At 38.7% G+C, this 18,712-nt stretch overlaps 2 protein-coding genes across 3 annotated transcripts in view; one reads left to right on the top strand and one right to left on the bottom strand.

Annotated features, from left to right (window-relative positions):
- Positions 1 to 3,295: 3,295 nt before the first annotated feature.
- DYNLT1 (dynein light chain Tctex-type 1) lies at positions 3,296 to 12,221 on the top strand. The gene is made up of 5 exons (XM_070733784.1): positions 3,296 to 3,444; positions 5,569 to 5,610; positions 9,391 to 9,514; positions 9,686 to 9,763; positions 10,928 to 12,221. Exons 1-5 carry the CDS (start codon positions 3,418 to 3,420, stop codon positions 10,996 to 10,998), a joined length of 342 nt encoding a protein of 113 aa, XP_070589885.1. The 5' UTR covers positions 3,296 to 3,417; the 3' UTR covers positions 10,999 to 12,221.
- Positions 11,664 to 18,712, bottom strand: part of TMEM181 (transmembrane protein 181) — a 42,394-nt gene continuing 35,345 nt past the window's right edge. For both annotated transcript variants that reach the window (XM_070733782.1, XM_070733783.1), the window contains exon 17: positions 11,664 to 18,017. In XM_070733782.1, coding sequence (XP_070589883.1) covers positions 17,939 to 18,017 — 79 coding nt within the window. In that variant the 3' untranslated portion in view covers positions 11,664 to 17,938. The remainder of the gene's footprint in view (positions 18,018 to 18,712) is intronic.

Here is an 18,712-nt window from a genome sequence, read left to right as displayed (position 1 = left end):
ATAAAGCCTTACAGCACAATGCCTATCCAATCCCAGTCGTGCAACAACTCTTGCACACCTTAGGAAATGGGTCCATCTTCGCGAAGTTGGACCTGGCGCAGGCATATCAACAGCTTCCCGTAGATCAAGACACCTCTGAGGCCCAGACAATCGTAACGCATAGAGGTGCCTTTAAATGCACCCGCCTCCAGTTCGGAGTCTCTACCGCACCAGGCATTTTTCAGGGTTTGATGGAACGCATTTTAAATAATATTCCTGGGGTCGTCCCATATTTCGACGACGTATTAATATCAGCCACATCCAAATCTGAATTATGGGATAGAATCAGGCGCGTTTTAACTAAATTTAAAGAGACAGGACTCCATTTAAAAGCAGACAAATGTTCTTGGGCCGTTCCCAAAGTTGAATTCTTGGGTTTCACCATAGATCGTTTTGGAATTCACCCCACAAACGACAAAGTTGATGCTATTAGAAATGCTCCTACCCCCTCAGATAAGACAGACTTACAAGCATTCCTAGGACTCCTTAACTTTTATTCCGTCTTTCTTAAACAGAAAGCGACGGTGGCAGAACCGCTCCATAACCTCCTAAAGAAAGACTCTGCCTGGACGTGGGGACAAAAAGAACAAGCCGCTTTCACAGCAGTAAAAAATTTACTTTCCTCCAACAGTGTCTTAGTTCAATATAATGTAGCTATGCCTTTATCCCTAACCTGCGACGCTTCACCGTTCGGCATAGGTGCTGTCCTCAGCCATAACTTTCCAGACGGCACAGAAGCCCCAATAGCCTATTATTCTAAAACTCTCTCGTCAGCTGAAAGGAATTACTCCCAACTCGATAAGGAGGCGCTAGCCCTTGTCGCTGGAGTTAAACGATTCCATTATTATTTATGTGGTCGCCCCTTTACCTTAATCACCGACCATAAACCGCTTTTAGGCATTTTGGCGGGAAACAAGCAGACTCCCGCCTTTCTTTCCCCTCGCATGACGCGTTGGACTATTTTTTTAGCCGCTTACAATTATACATTAATCCACAGGGGGGGGAAAGAGATAGGAAATGCTGATGCATTAAGCAGGTGCCCCCAAACAGAATTAGTCAGTGATCCAGCCCCTGCCTCAAGCGTTTTATTAATTGAAACTAGTAAACAAACTTTATTAACAGCGACAGAAATAGCCAATCAGACACAAGTAGATCCAATTTTAAAATATATCAAACAATGGATATTAAAGGGATGGCCAATTGAACAACAGCCAAACCAATTTCAACCCTTTAAGAATAGACAGTTTGAATTAAATGTGTTAAAAGATTGTATATTATGGGGAGACAGGGTTGTTATTCCAAAATCCTTACAGAAGCAAGCATTGCAGCTATTGCATATAGGTCACCCAGGAATAGTCAAAATGAAAACTATTGCCAGAAGTCATTTATGGTGGCCAGGGTTGGACAAGGACATAGAGTCATGGGTGGGTGGTTGTATACCCTGCCAGAGAACAAGACCCAACCCACCAAGAGTTACACCATCGGAGTGGCCAACACCAAGAGGGCCCTGGTCCAGAATACATATTGACTTTGCAGGACCAATCAGGGGCCAATCCTTTTTACTGGTTGTGGATGCATACTCCAAGTGGCTGGAGGTTGAACTCATGGCATCCACAACTACTAGCGCAACTATAAAAGCATTACGGAAAATGTTTGCCACACATGGTATTCCAGACACTTTGGTATCTGACAACGGGCCTCAGTTAACAGCCCGTCAAATGGAACTATTTCTTGCAGACCTGGGCATAAAACATGTGCTCACTCCACCTCATTTTCCCCAAGCTAATGGACAAGCAGAACGAATGGTTAGAACCACAAAAGAAGCATTAAACAAAGCACCATTAGGAGATTGGCAACAACAAATCGATGAATTTTTAACCATTCAGCATATTACGCCATCAGCGTCCACAAACAAAAGCCCGGCAGAACTGTTAATGGGCAGAAACCTTCGTTCTAAATTAGACAGAATTCACCCAAATTACCAAAATGACCAAAAAGAAATAAAAGTACAAAGCGAGAGACAGTTTAACATTGGGGATTTAATTTATGCTAAAGACTATGATTCGAACGACAAATGGAAAGAAGGAACGGTATTAGATAAAACAGGTTTTAAAACATACATCATAAAATTAACAGATGGGCGCAGTTGGCATCGGCATGTCGACCAACTACGCAAAAGAATTAAAACTAACCCAGACATTTTGCCTACTGTAGACAAACCAATAGAGGACTTACCAGAACCACCTCGAGACTCCAGCGATGGCTGCTTGTTGCCCCTGGCGGCCGGCGAAGATCAAAATGCATCATCGCAACCAGGCCCGTCAGAGACTAGCCTTAGCGGAGCAACGGAGCCGGCCGTCCAGGCAAGCAGCTCCCAGCAAAATGAACTGCGCAGGTCCCAGAGATCTGTAAAGCCACCAATCCGCTTACAGGACTATGTGACGTGGATTAACACGTAATCGTGGTCTCAGCTAAAGAGGGAGGGGTGTTGTGTTTGTTTAAAAATAATCGCAGAAAATCTGTGATTGGTTAAGACGCGGCTATTCAAAAAATAGCCGCGAAAGTTAAACGTTTGTCAGTTTAAGAAAGCCCGCCGTTTTAAAGAGTATAAAAGGGCAACGGGTTAGCCGTTGCCCTCATTCGGATATTCTACTGCTCCAGAGCTTGTGTTTCACCTCGCTATGAATAAAACCAGTTTGATTTAAACTACCGGAGTCCTGACTTTTCAGATTCCACACAGTCCCCCTAATGTTTCTCTTTTACTAGCATCATATATATATACATATTATATCTTTGTATACCACCAATACGTACGTGACAAAACATGAAATAAATAAATTTAAGTAGGGTGGATTTCAGCTCCCAAAGCATTGAAACCCAACCATCTGTCAAGTTTGAAAAAAACATGGCCAACCCTCCCAGCTTGCAAACGCGAGATTAGTTCCTTAGCTCAGGGCGATCAAACCTTGGCTACGTTAAGCCTGGCGGACTTCAACTCCCAGAATACCCCAGCCAGCTTTGCTGGGAGTTGAAGTCCACCAGGCTTAGTGGCCAAGGTTGGAAACGCCTGCCTTAGCTGACTAAGGAAGAAGCATTAATCATTTCCTCCTATCTGAAGCCCGCAACGTCTCACGTGACAGTATACGTCACAATCCAGAAAGGGGAAGCGTTGGAAGCCTAGAGAGTCCCGCGAGCAGGTTAAAAAAAACAAAACACCCCCCCCCTCCCAATCGGCCATGCCCGGTCTGCGTCGGATGATTGGCTGAAGTGCGCAACCGCAGAAGGAAGAAGAAAGAGGAGGGGGGAGGGAGTTCGTCGCGTAGCGCCCAACGAACGCGCGGAGGGTTGGAGCCGAGCTGAGTCAGCAGGAGGAGGACGATGGATGAGCTCCAGTCTGCCGAGGAGGTAAACCGCATTCTCCGGGACGGAGCTCCGTCGCAGGCCCGACTGTAGCGGATCTTTGGAGACAAGAGAGGTTCCGGGTAGCCTCTCCGGTCGAGACACGCCCCTTCCCCATTGTTGCTCCTCTTCCCCACGCCTGGGCTTTCCTCGCCTTCCCAAAGGCGACAGAGAGAATGCCGTTCGTTCACGCCCCAGCGGCCTTCCGTGGCCGCGCTGCTCTTTTCCGGGTTAACGCGGGGGCGATGGGTTTGTTAGATATGTTGAAATGGTAAATAGGGTTTCCTGCCCAGGACTTTAAGACTTCCAAGATTCCTTCCAACTCTAGTCTCTGTCTCTGTCTCTGTCTGTCTGTCTGTCTGTCTGTCTGTCTGTCTCTCTCTCTCTCTCTCTCTCTCTCTCTCTCTATCTATCTATCTCTCTATCTCTATCTCTATCTATCTATTTCGATAGATAGATAGATAGATAGATAGATAGATAGATAGATAGAATCTATCTTCTATGTATCTATAACTATCATCAATCTAATCCATGTGTCTATCATCTACCTTACATATATCTATATCTATCATCTATCAATCTAATCTATATATCTTATCTATCATCTATCAATCTATATCTGTCATCTTCTGTGTATATCTATCATCTAATCTATATGTCAATCTAATCTGTTTTATCTATCTATCTATCTAACAATAGCATTATAGCATTAGCAATAGCATTTAGACTTTGTAGTGCTTTTACAGCCCTCTCTAAGCCGTTTACAGAATCAGCATATTGCCCCCAACAATCTGGGTCCTCATTTTACCCACCTCGGAAGGATGGAAGGCTGAGTCAACCTTGAGCCAGTGGTCTGATTTGAACTGCTGAACTAGAGCTAGCAGTTAGCTGAAGTAGCCTGCAGTGCTGCACTCTAACCACTGCCCCAAACCTGCTCTATCATCTATCAATCTAATCTATATATCTGTCATCTATCTTTATCTGTCTGTCTATCTATCTAATCTATCAATCTAATCCAGTGATGGCGAATCTCTTTTTCCTTGGGTGTCAAAAGACCATGCACATGTGCTATTGCGCATGCTCGGATGACCACAGAGGCCCTTTGGAGGCTGGAAACAGCCTATTTCCCAACATCTGGCGGGCCCAGTAGACTCATTTTTCATCCCTCCCCAGGCTCCAAAGGCTTCCTTGGAGTGGGCGGAGGGTAAAAGCGCCCTCCCCCATTCCCCCCCCCCGACTCTCTGGAAGCCAAAAACACGCTCCCAGAGCCTCAAATCAGCTGGCTGGCACACATGCACATTGGAGCTGAACTAGGGCAACGGCTCTCATGCCAGCAGATATGGCTCTGTGTGCCACCTATGGCACCCGTGTCATAGGTTCGCCATCACTGAAATCTATTTAGCAATCTAATCTATTTATCATCTAATCTATAAATCAAACTAATCTATATATCTCATCTATTTTATCTATCATCTGTCTGTCTATAATTCTGTGTGACTACCACCAAATGAGAGTGCTGGCTCACGATGATAAGAGTTCAGAATTTTTTTTTTAAATAAAAAAATAAAAGCAGTCCTCCGTCTTAATGAGTTAAGCCATATCTCTGTCAGACATGCAGCCAGGGTGCCTGCAGAAAACTATTGTTACCGGGATGAGAAAATAGTGCTTTTTTCTGTGATTAATGTCTGCACTTATTATTATGCATTGTTTTAAAATTTTATTTATACGACTTATATGGCTGCCTATCTCATAAAATGATTCTAACAAGCCAGCACAGAACAACCCATAAAAATATGACTAAAAAGAACAGTATTTCCCCCACTCATATGGCAGATCAGACATCCTCTCTGCTCAACCATCACCCTAGCTCAAGGCAAGAACCTCTGGTGGGCCATTGTCGTCTTGACTATTATATTGTCATATCTGTCATTTATATACTTAAGGAAACATGGAACTTCTTGCTCCTTTGTGAGACGCTAGGAAAGTGTTACAGCCTGTTAAATCAAAATAAGCTACAAGTGCTCTCAGATCTAGGATCTTAAGTCAATTGAATGAGTGAAGTATTTATTGCAGTGGCACTATTTTTAGTTTTGCATAATGTAATTAAAATATTTATGTGTTTTTTTAAAGACTGCATTTGTTGTGGATGAAGTAAGCAACATTATAAAAGAGGTAGGTTCTTATACATTAATATGATCTCGCATTGTTATTAAATCTCTGTAATCCTCAAATGAGTTGTTTTTAGGAAGGTGGTTGTGCCAGTTAACACTTTATTACTTGTTTACATTTTCATTGTACCAAATAACTGTTTGCATGACACTGTGTCTCCCTTCAAAAGAAGAATTTATCACTTCTACAGCTTGAGAAATAAATATTGCATCACATTGAAGTATAAGCCCACTTATTAATGGGAGTAAAACCTTGCATAATCATAGGAATATTTCTTAGTAAACATGACAAAAATAGAGGGTTTGCTTTACTGATAATTTGGCTAATAGATTCTGAAGAAGCTGCAACATCCAGATTATCTCCAAAGGCTGGTCAGCATGTTGAAGCATTCCAACCAAATCATAATCAGGATATGGGTTGTTATTACCAGGGCATCTTACTCCGGGTAGGTATAAACCTGGAGGTAACCACTACCACCAGTCACAGACAACCTCCTTTAGAAGAAACATGATCCTGGCCAAAGTTTATTCAGTAAATACATTTGTTCAACCAGCTCTGAATCCATTTAATGGTAGCAAAGTACAGATTATATTTTCCCACATTCTATAGAATCCCACACATTTCAAAGAATTTCACCCTGTCAAAAAAGTCAACGCTTATAGTCAAAGCTATGGTTTTCCCAGTTGCAATGTAAAAATTGATAGCTGTGTGAAAGTTGCGAAAGTTAGACCATAAGAAAGGTTGAGTGCCAAAGATTTGAGATCTTTGGACTGTGGTGCTAAAGAAGACTCCTGTGAGTCCCTTGGATTTCAAGGCAATCAAACCAGTCAGTCCTAGAGGAGATCAACCCTGACTGTTCTTTAGAAGGTCAGATCCTGAAGATGAAACTCAAATACTTTGGCCACCAAATGAGAAGCACTCATTAGAGAAGAGCTTAATGCTGGGAAAGATTGAGGACAAAAGAAAGGGATGACAGAGAATGAGGTGGCTGGATGGGAGTCACTGAAGCAGTAGGCATGAGCTTAAATGAACTCCAGAGGATAGCAGAGAACAGGAAGGTCTGGAGGAATGTCCATGCAGTTACAATGGGTCGGACATGACTTTGCAACTAACAACAATGAAGAAATTGTAACTTGGCTCCATAATAGTTCCAACTGTAAAACCACTTTCAGTGCTGTAAGGTTCCTAAGATAAACATTAGTAACTAAACCAAAGTAAGCTTACTTACTATTGTTTTCATAACAATATTTAGTGTATGTGCAAAATGTTTGTGCAAATGGAGATAGACTGCTGTTTTAACTGCATCAAGCTCCCCTTTTACAGAGCAGCTTTTGTTTTAAGGAGTGGATTTGCAAGGTGTAAAGGAACTGCATACAATGGGATAGAAATTCTGGAAATCCCTTGAGCATTCCTTCTAATGACATTTTAGGTGGACTTTAAAGCTCTCTATTTCCTTCTTTCTTTGGAGGAGAGGGCCAGGCAGCAATAGCCCAGGAGGTATGTTCCATTTCTGAACACCAGGTTTTCTGATTTATTTTCAATGTTTGCATAATGTTGGTTAACACAGAAAAATAACTTCATGGACATGCCTAGGTATTTCTGAATCCCAGCCAATATGTATCTTTTTATGTCCTAAGAGACCTGTATTCATAAAAATGATTTGAATGGTTAAGCATATCCAGCTCAGGCCTTTGTCTCATGTAATTAGACCTGGATAATTTATAACTTTTAAATCTAGATAAATAGTGTTAGGAATACATTGATTTCCATGGCTCACTAAGGCAAAAGAGACTACTTTGCTGTATTAAACCCCAACTTCAGCAACAAATTGTTAATAACTTGTATCTATGGATTCTTTTTTTTCCATGTGTGTCTCCTGGATGAGACATGATTCGGATTTCTCAGATAATGACAAATCTTTTTCTCATATGTGGAGCTTTGATTCCATGCCATCAATTTTAATCCATGCTTAGGCAAAAAAGTTTGACAAACTTTAGCCATGACTTCCAATTCTACAGCCAGTTCTTCGGTGTCTTCAAGTTACTGCTTTCCCAGTACACCCTTTTCCTCCATATCCATTTCAGTTCAATGTTTTGAAATAGAATTCTTATGTCCTTTTGGATAGTTTAGTCTAAATACTTATAGAATGCAAATTTATGCCATTGGAATGGAAACATTTTCTGCTGCATTGTTAATATAGAATCAAGAGTTCATTATTTTAGCTCAGATTATAGTCTGGTTAATAGTTGTCAAGGTACCAGTGTCTTATTTGCTAATCTCTTGTTATAGCAACTGCCCTAACAATTCAGAGGAAGCTTAGAACATGCCCTGTTATACTAAGCATTACAATACAGAAAGCACAAGAATCCTTTTTAAATTACCATAAATTATAGTTAATAATTTACTAAAGCTATAAAAATAATATCTAAGATAAACTCATTTCTGTGAATTCCAAGGCTAATCAAATGTAAATGTTCCTCAGTAATAGTTTCTTAATTTTAAAAATCCTTCAGGAGGAAAAATACCCTTAATAACTAAGGCTTAATAATATGCAGTGAAAGACGGTCAAAGACTCTGCACATGCTAAATATATAAACATAATCTCTATGTAAGCATGCCCTGATAGCATCCGTTTTATTTTAAGAAGGGATTAACTGTGGCTGGTCAGCATTAAGACTAGAGTAGAAAGGTTTAATTTCATTCAAAGAAAATAAGAATAATCCCATTTAGTTAGTAGGTTATGCTGTTTTTCCTCTCTCACTGCTAAGAATCTTATTGGCTGCAAAACAAAGAAATGACCATAACACTAGTTAAAATGAAAGATGGCAAGAGTGACTGACTGGAGAGAAAGAAGGAAGGGCTGTCCCTGTTCAACAACAGATTGGGAGCCATTGAGAATCTCATTACAGGGGGCAGGGACTGCTATAGACAGGGCATGCTTCTATCCTTATAGATGACGTTGTTCAAATTGACCAGGCAAATATTAGGAGACAGCAATCATTCAAATAGTTGCATGTGTATCTTCTGGCAAAACTCGAATGCACTCAAATGAACCAATTCCTTAGCAAATGATATAGGTAGGAGTAATGCTTCTAACTGGTTTAGTGAATGTGGGAAAAGTCTACATCAGGAGTTTCAGATGATGGAAGGGTTAAAGGAAAGTTTGTTTGACTTATCCCTCCAAATAGCAGGCAGTGTAATTGAATCTCAGGGAATTCTGGGGATCAAACTGAGAGACCTATTACGAGGTGAGTTTCCTCTCAGGTCAACTTTTAAAAAGAATAGCCACCATTTTGGTTTTGTACAGCATTGCTTGTGGTTATGGTTTATGGTTTATTGGATTTATATGCCGCCCCTCTCCGCAAACTCGGGGCAGCTCACAACAATAATAAAAAACAGTACAGTACACAATACCAAATCCAATTCCCACCCATCCAGTTACAATTTGTGTCCATCATGGCTATATAATGCCAGCTAATCCACTATTTTTGCCTGCTTCTTTAAGTTATATTGCAGCTATCTTCTTTGTTCTTGAAGTTTTAAACAATACTATTGAGGTAGCAGTTATCTATGGGTTTCTCCCCACTGCCATGGAGATGGAGAGTTCATCCCCACAATAAAAGTTCACACTTGTATACATACCGGTATCTCTTTTTGTCAAAAATGAATTAATGGGGAAGAAAAGGTTTGCATACCAATTCTAATTTCTGAGGCTGATGTGTGAATTTTAAAATAGAACTATAAGAATTTAGTGGTCTACATTTAATCTTTTTCTACCTCTAGGCCATAGAAGGAACAATAGGTGGCAATGCATATCTGCATAGCAAGGTGAACCAATGGACTACAACTGTTGTGGAGCAGATTTTAAGTCAGTTGACAAAGCTGGGGAAACCATTCAAATATGTAGGTAAGTTAATTATTGTGTATTTTTCAGAAATTTTAATTTTTTCAGAAAAATTAAGCTTGACATTTTAAAGGTGGGGAGATTCTGATAGTAATATCCTTTGCAAAATCAGATATAATTGTGTTGCATGTCCTTATGCTTTTTTTAACAGTATTTTTTGTCTATAATTTTTAGTGACCTGTGTGATTATGCAAAAGAATGGCGCTGGACTTCACACTGCAAACTCTTGCTTCTGGGACAATGCCGCTGATGGTATAAAATTCTTTCCAAATTGATATTGTTGTACTTTTTTACAGGAAAAAATGTATAATTCTGAAAGCTCTTTCTTTTGGGTGAAATAATTTTTTTACATTTCCAAACTTATGGTTCTAGTGCATTCATCTGACCCCGACTCATGGCTGCAATTACTTATTCTCCCTTCCTGATTTTCACGTTAGATTTGTTTGGTAAAGGAAAACTCCCTTAAAATAGGCAGTACAGGAAACTCAAAATGGGTTCACTTTCAGTTTAAATAACAGTAGTTTTTGTATTAAATACTACTTCCAGCAGACGTGGTAGATAAATCCACAGTAACTTGGGCGTCCCCCTTGATCCACAGCTCACATTAGAGAAACATCTTTTAACTGTGGCGAGGGGGGCGTTCGCCCAGGTTCGCTTTGTGCACCAGTTGCGACCCTACTTGGACCGGGAGTCACTGCTCACAGTCACTCATGCCCTCATCACCTTGAAGCTCTACTACTGTAATGCTCTCTACATGGGGCTACCTTTGAAGAATGTTCGGAAACTTCAGATCGTGCAGAATGCAGCTGTGAGAGCAATCATGGGATTTCCCAACACTCCGCAGTCTGCATTGGTTGCCGATCAGTTTCCGATCACAATTCAAAGTGTTGGTTATGACCTATAAAGCCCTTCATGGCACCAGACCAGATTATCTCAGGGACCGCCTTCTGCTGCACGAATCCCAGCGACCAGTTAAGTCCCACAGAGTGGATCTTCTCCGGGTCCCGTCAACTAAACAATGTCACTTGGCGTGACCCAGAGGAAGAGCCTTCTCTGTGGCGGCCCCGGCCCTCTGGAACCACTATTGTACACTGTTTTATTGTTGTTGTTAGCCGCTCCGAGTCTCCAGAGAGGGGCGGCATATAAATCCAATAAATAAATAAATAAACTGAATTTAAACATGCCTGTGATAAACATATATCCATCCTAAGATAAAATACAGAAAATAGTATAAGGGCAGACTACATGAGGTCTTTTTCTGCCATCAGTCTTCTATGTTCCTATTTCTATGTTTCTACTCAAGCTTATGAAAAGACTTTACCACAGACTTAAATGCCTGGATTACAGTACAGATGCACTAATCTATATCTTGTGTTTATGTGACTAACTGGTTACTGTTGTGTGATTTTTTTGTAGGAGCCTGCACTGTAAGATGGGAGAACAAGACTATGTACTGTATTGTCAGTGCCTTTGGACTTGCAATATAATTGCCTTGAAATTCTTCAGATCTTGTCATTGCTTTAAGTCCACTCAAACTGAATTTGATGAATAACTTAAGAATGCCCCATTCTTTCTGAGGAAAAACAGGAAAGAAATTTCAGTACTGTCATATAAGCATGATCCCTTGTTCACATCCAAACTCTGTCTTAACACTTTAAGGACTTTTTCTCAAGGTGCTAAAACCTGAAATTTGCTGCACTTCTATAGCTTTACTCCACCTGTGTGGGTAAGACTGATTTTCACTCTAGATTTGTTTGTTTATTAAATTATTGAAGCTCTGAATTTGTGTATCTTTGTTCCTAAAACTTAAAAAAAATTAAAATGAGGAGAATGTCATGATTGCAGCAGTGGCTGACCTTTGCTGGTTTTGAAAGCAAGCAGATTAAGGCCAGGATAGTATTTGGAATCCGCAACCCATCTTTAAAAAAAAAAATGCTGTCGGTATGTTAATGGGATCATCAGGAACTGAGTTTGATTTGAAGGTATCTTTGCCCTAATTTTCATAGTCTGTATTTAACATGCTGAAGTTCTGAAAAAGTATTATTATCCCTTAATCTCATTAGCTTCCTGGGTATTTTGTTTTGGCTGGCATTCCCCTGTGAAGCATGGGTAAAACTCAAAGAAAGACTAATTGACATTAACACAGAAGTTCAGTATAAAATTTTTATTATGAACAAATTGAATTGCATGATTTTTATTTTGCACTATTTCTAGTATTCGCTTAAAAAAAACCCTTAACGTTACATTGAATATTATTTTATGCTGTGGGAAAATTCTGTTTCATATTCCAAACCTCATCATAATTACAAACAGCAGATTCCCTGAAGCCCAGAGATTACATATTACAATAAACCATGCATATCCCTTCTTCAAGCAAAATTAAATTTACAATGTACTCATTAACATAGCCGTTTTGAAAAAAAAAAGCACTAGCCACGTTTTGATATAAAATTTTCTGTATTTGCCTTGTTACAGAGCTGTTTAAAAATATTGAAATCTGTTGAATAGTGCTGAAAGGGTTTTTCGATATACAGTATATATTGGCACAAGTGGAGCATAAGACAACAAACACTACAAAAGAGCCATAGAGCTAATGTGCAATGATTGCACAATTACAGGTTTCCCCACCCCTCAGGTTTTGTATCAAATGTGACCTTAAAGCTTAATAGCATTTACTTCTGAATAAACATGCACAAAATTGGAATTAAAATCATCATTAAAAGAGTTGATTTTTTTCAACATACCACCTAACTTTTCTAATTCCCAAGCATGTTGCACTTAATGGTAACTTATGTTGCTCTTGGTGGTACTGAAAAAGCCTCAGTTTCTATCCTTTTCTAATATTTTTATGAAAACGTGGTTAACCTCATTAACAAAAGCTAAACCTGACTGGCTTCATGGCAGTGTAATGGGACATTATCTCCCTGTCCTACACAATCTGCTTCTTCCCTGGTTTAACCAGTTATTCTATCCAATGATTGATTTTCTTAAAAAGCAGCTGCTTTCACTAAAGCAAATATGGCATTGTCACAGGACGTTTTAAAACAAAATATTCAGGCTTGGGAGGGGGTAAAATTCCTAACTACTAACATCAGAATTATTGAAGTCCACTTAAAAATTGAGTACATTAAAGGAGAGTCTGAAGTACCCATAATACTGACCAGCCATTTTATAATGAACCCCACCCAAGAGCTGTAAGTGAAAGTGGTATTAAAACCCCTTTTTACTAATAGCTCCCTAGCTTCCTACTGTGAAAATATATTGGTATCCAAGTGAATCTTCTTAACTGAAAGAGCTCCCTCGGTATTCTCTTAACAAAGTGTGAAATAGATCCCTTCTCATTACACCATTGCATACTGTACATGCAAAATTATTCTGTGATTAATAATGTGCCTGAAAAATAGTCTCAATTTCCAATAAGAAGGAAATACAAAAAGAGGAGCAGCACTAATCTTTATTGGATTTTTCCCAGTTAGATGTAATTTTTTATGTATTTGGAAATTTCCTGCTGAGTTTTCCAAAACTGAAAACAATCACATTACATATGAAAAAGGCAATGATAGACTTGTTCCTTGCAAAAGTGATCACCATTGGACTTGCCTCTTTTCAAACATATGAACAAAAGGAGAAGGGAAGATGTGCCTAATTCATCCCATGCAATAGCACTTAGACCAGTGGTTCTCAACGTGGGGGTCGGGACTCCTTATTGTGGGTCAAACGACTGTTTCACAGGAATCACCTAAGACTACGGGAAAAGACAAATTTCTCATGGTGTTAGGAACTAAAACTTCTATTCTGGTGCCTTGGAACTAATTTTTACAATCCGACCAATCAGAGTTTGCAGTGGGGGTGTCTGACTTTCCTGACAATCGGCTTAAGGCTCTATTGGGAGAATTGATGCTAGACTTTTGGTTGAGGGTCACCACAACATGAGGAACTGTATTAAGGGGTCACAGTATTAGAAAGGTTGAGAACCGCTGACTTAGACTTATATACCCCTTCACAGTGCTTTATATCCCGTTCTAAGCGGTTTACAGAGTCAGCGCATTGCCCCCAACAATCTGGGTCCTCATTTTATCAAAAGCAAGGCTGAGTCAACTTTGAGCCAGTGAGATTCAGACTTCCAAACTTCTGGGAAGCTGGCAGTCAGCAGAAGTATCCTGCAAGTACTGCATTCCAACTACTGAGCCACCAAGGCTCCTAAATGCTAAATTATTTAAAGAAACTAATCCAGGCGAATTCATCAGAAAATGTTTAACTCATAAGTTTACAGTTTACAAAATTATATAAGATACATGGTCTACAGGTAGTTCTTGACTTATGACCCCAATTGGGACCAGTCATTCTGTCACTAAAGAGGTCATCATTAAGTGAGTTGTGCCCAATTTTGCCACCTTTGTTTTTGCTGCAGTAGTTAAGGGAATCGCTGGATGTTAAGTGAACTATGTAGTTGTTAAGGGAACTCAGCTTCCCCCATTAGCTTTACTTGTTGCAAACTGACTGGGTGGATTGCAAATTGTGATCACTGCAACAGTTGCAAGTGCAAGAACTAGTAATTTTACAAGGCTGTCGTAATTTTGAATAGTCATTAAATGGATGATGTTAAATCGAAAACTGCCTGTAACTCAATTCTAATCACTGAGTGGGAGAGATTTAAGAAAGTCCTTGATTTTCTTGCTGACAGTGCCTCCTTAAAGTAATAAATGCAGGATAAATTCTAATTGTATACTAAAAATATCAAAAGGTCAGACAAACATTTTGCAAATAGGAATAAGGATCAAAATGTTTTGGAAATAGCATGTTTGCTAGATATTTTAGTTGGTTGAACTAGTGCAGGCAACTTCAGTGATATACAGTTTATAGCTAACATTAGTAGGTCGAAAACAAAGCCACCTGAAATTCCCAAGGTCAAATGAACTTTAGGGGCACTGAATTGAATACACAATTCTACAGAAACAAATGAATTCAGGTTGAAATAACCTGTGAACCATATTCAATAAAACTTGGACACTTTGTGTTGAATCTAATGCCATTTGTCAGCAAGACATCGCTGGAAGAGTCTTTGTAGTTTTTCCTGTCACCAACTTCAGATACATTAGGGAAACACCACAGGTTTTTCTTTTATCCTTTTGCACAAATTGAATGTAAACCTTAGAAAAACAACTCAAAATAACATTAAAACAATATATACTTTTTAAAAAAAAACCAACAACTTTTCATGAGTCCGCAATACAAAAAAATCAGAGGAAGGTATTTTGTTTTACCATTTTAAACACTATAAGCTTGGCACACTTAAGATATTACCATAAAGAAAAGCGAGACTTTTCACATACACCAAAGACATGATTTACAGAAAGTATTACAGAGTACAGAATTGAATTGATCACATAACTACACATATAGAATATTTGACCTGCAACCCCCACTTTGTCCTTTTTAAGTATCTGTGTTTCAGTAATAGAAAAATGAGTTTATCGTATTAATAGTTTGGGATTATTTCCATTTTTATTACAAATTTGGGTGTGTTTGGGATCTATCCCTGCATACCTATTAAGCATCTCTACTATTATTTCTTGCATGCATTGAAGAACCATCTGATTTGCATGTGATGGAGCGGAGAATACTAACAAATTAGCACAAAGGGAAATACTTTCTAATTGATGCCTTGGAATTAAATAATTAGGCTTCCTGAAGCTTGAACTTAAAACAAGACCTAAAGCAAGAAATGGCTATCAAAACCCAAGGGTGAACACTGGGAATGCATTTAATTTTACCTGTAATTTAAACAGGGCTTTAATTCTTACATATCATTCAAGTTTTATTTCACAGGTTATAAGAGCTTCATGTCTTTAAGAAGGTTACTGGAGTGATTGAGAAAGGAAGATGTACTATGAAAGCAGGGAAAATAGAGCTCCATAATGTTAATCCAATGAAATGAATTCATAGAATCCAACTAGATTTAAGAGTAAAAGGTATTTTTAGTGCACTGTTAACTGGTATCCTCATTCCAGTTATCACACTGAACTTCAGTAGTTTATTTTTCTAGCAAGAATAAGAAATTTACAGAGGAGGTTACTTTATTTATGTTTGAAGATAAGATTTTTAAAAGTCTGAGAAACACCAAGATAGCTGCAATTAAAATCAAGAAATCACATCATGATATCTAGACACTTGCTGTTTGCTACAGAGCTCTTCATTCCTATTCTACACGTACAATAATAACAATTAATTCCACATTATAGCCCACATACAAAGCAGCCATGAAGCAAAGGCCAGTCTAAGGGAATGCCACATGACTAGGCTTCCTGAAGCTTGAACTTAAAACAAGACCTAAAGCAAGAAATGGCTATCAAAACCCAAGGGTGAACACTGGGAATGCATTTAATTTTACCTGTAATTTAAACAGGGCTTTAATTCTTACATATCATTCAAGTTTTATTTCACAGGTTATAAGAGCTTCATGTCTTTAAGAAGGTTACTGGAGTGATTGAGAAAGGAAGATGTACTATGAAAGCAGGGAAAATAGAGCTCCATAATGTTAATCCAATGAAATGAATTCATAGAATCCAACTAGATTTAAGAGTAAAAGGTATTTTTAGTGCACTGTTAACTGGTATCCTCATTCCAGTTATCACACTGAACTTCAGTAGTTTATTTTTCTAGCAAGAATAAGAAATTTACAGAAGAGGTTACTTTATTTATGTTTGAGGATAAGATTTTTAAAAGTCTGAGAAACACCAAGATAGCTGCAATTAAAATCAAGAAATCACATCATGATATCTAGACACTTGCTGTTTGCTACAGAGCTCTTCATTCCTATTCTACACGTACAATAATAACAATTAATTCCACATTATAGCCCACATACAAAGCAGCCATGAAGCAAAGGCCAGTCTAAGGGAATGCCACATGACCATATTTTATTCATATAATTCTTCCAGAGTTTTGTTACCTGAATGCTGTGCAAATCTGAAAGTTATAACTATGCCAATGGAGTATTCATCCAAAAAAAAAAAATATGAATCAACCCCCATTTTAGATCCTACCAGGTTATAAAATGAGCAAGTGCTCATTTCAGTAGCCACCATACTTAACATTTACTGCATGTTTCTAAACTACAGCACTTAATATACTTAATAATGTTCAATGTATTAAAATATTCAGAACGTTTTTCTGATGGAAGAGTGTGATATATGTTCCCTTAAAAAAACCTAACATCAGCAGAAGGCTTTGCTTTTAATTCAAAATTGCCATGCATTTAAATGTTAGCATTACTTTAAGATAAATCAGCTTCCAAATAATTCCTTCTCAATTTGTCCTGTCTTCTAAACAAACACAACTACACTGGTATCTCAGAACGAATGAGCTGCTGTGGAAATCAATTGTCCACAGTAGAAAACAACAGGAAGAAATTTCAGTTTTATGAATTCAAAACATCAATTATGTATTGAATTATTCCGGAATATGCAATTACTGCATGCCTGTGGTAATATTCTACTCATTTCTTCAGAGCCAAAACCATCAGCTCAATTTCCACCTAACTTTAGAATCTAGAGAAGTTGGGAGATGGTGTATTGTCCTGATGCTACAATATGCAGCTTCAAGATAAATTACTTTGGCATTTTTAAAATGCGGAGTATTGCCACCATTTAAATAGTAATGAAGCGCAGTCATAAATAGTAATGAAGCATAATAATCAAAACAATAAACCACAGCCTAATCAAGGAAGAATCAAGAAGAAAACAACACTCCCACCAACACTGACAGGGCAAGCCACCATATATGAACAGAACAAATCCTATTCCCTTTTAGCACGGAACCTATTATCTAATTGGATAATGAAATGTTTGCAAGGAAACAACCAAACTCAGAGAGTTCAACCCTGAGCTGCAAATATTCTCTTATATTAGTAATGAAGCAACTAGGAAATCCACTATTCAGTTGTTAATCCAGTGGTGGGTTCCAAATTCATTTGCCACGGGTTTGTGCGTGCACTTGTGCTCGCACTGCTTCTGCACATGTGCAGAAGCTTTTGTGTATGCGCAAAAAGATCTTGGGTAGCTGGCGGAGCCTCCTGCCACCGCTACTAGTTCTAAGAACTGGTCCAAATTTGGAGCAACCCACCACTGTGTTAATCCATAACAAGCTAAGACTCCCCCAAAGCATGTTGATTTATTAATCTAATTCCACAGCATTCTGTCCATCAATGAATCCAGTTGCTACCGAGTTTTACAAGAGGGGGCGGGTAAACCACAAGTTTCTTTAAATGTTACTAAACATTCATTTCTCACTCCCATCCATTTTAGTTTTGTAAACAGAAAATGACTGGAATAATAGACATACTTCCATCAAAGGCAAGGTTCACTTGACTATATAGCAAAGATAACATTACTCTTGTTCCATATTCTTGACTGCTGCTGTGCAAATTTAATCACTGTCCGATTCCTCTTTGAACTTAGCTCTGATAGTCTGGCCGTTCTGAAGTGGCATTTCTTCATAGTCACTCCTGTCCAAACATATTTAAGAAATGATACTTTACACATAAGTAGCAGAAATATTACAATTATATATAATTTAAATTTTGGAATAAACTTTATTATTTTCAATTTGAGCTTTTTCCAGGTAAGTATGCAAACTATATTCGTTTATTTACTTTCAGCCTGTTTGAAACACTCCCCCCCACCACACACACACCAAAAAATTATTGTTTTAGAAGCAGGGTATACAGTAATCAGTGTAATTTAATTTTGATTGTATTTGTTTAAAGCAGTGTTTCCCAACCTTGACAACTTGAAGATATCTGGACTTCAACTCCCAGAATTCCCCAGCCAGCATGCGCAGAAGCTGAGTTTCCGGTATCTTGTTTTCTGCTCTCTTTTTTGGTGGAATTTTTATTAAAATTGCCATGCGCACCCACAAGGTGCAGCCACATGGCGCATGAGGAATGAGGAAACGAACCGGCAGCGAGGTAGCTTAGAGCCCATCCCTGATAAAATATGTATGTTGGGGGGGGGGGTTTGTAATAAAAATTTATTTAAAAAAAAGTTGCCATCTTTTTATAGAAGTTTTATTCTTTTGGGGGAGGGGGGAACTCACACTCACAACAGTAGTTTCACAATTTATGCCTCAATGACAACCTTTGCCATATATTCATTCCAGGAGTACTTCCTTATCATTTATTTTTATTACAAAAACAACTTC

This window comes from Erythrolamprus reginae, chromosome 1 (genome assembly GCF_031021105.1).
Source record: "Erythrolamprus reginae isolate rEryReg1 chromosome 1, rEryReg1.hap1, whole genome shotgun sequence".
Lineage (NCBI taxonomy): Eukaryota > Metazoa > Chordata > Lepidosauria > Squamata > Dipsadidae > Erythrolamprus > Erythrolamprus reginae.
The sequence above is the reverse complement of the archived record's forward strand: the minus strand, read 5'-3'. Positions and strand labels throughout refer to the sequence as shown.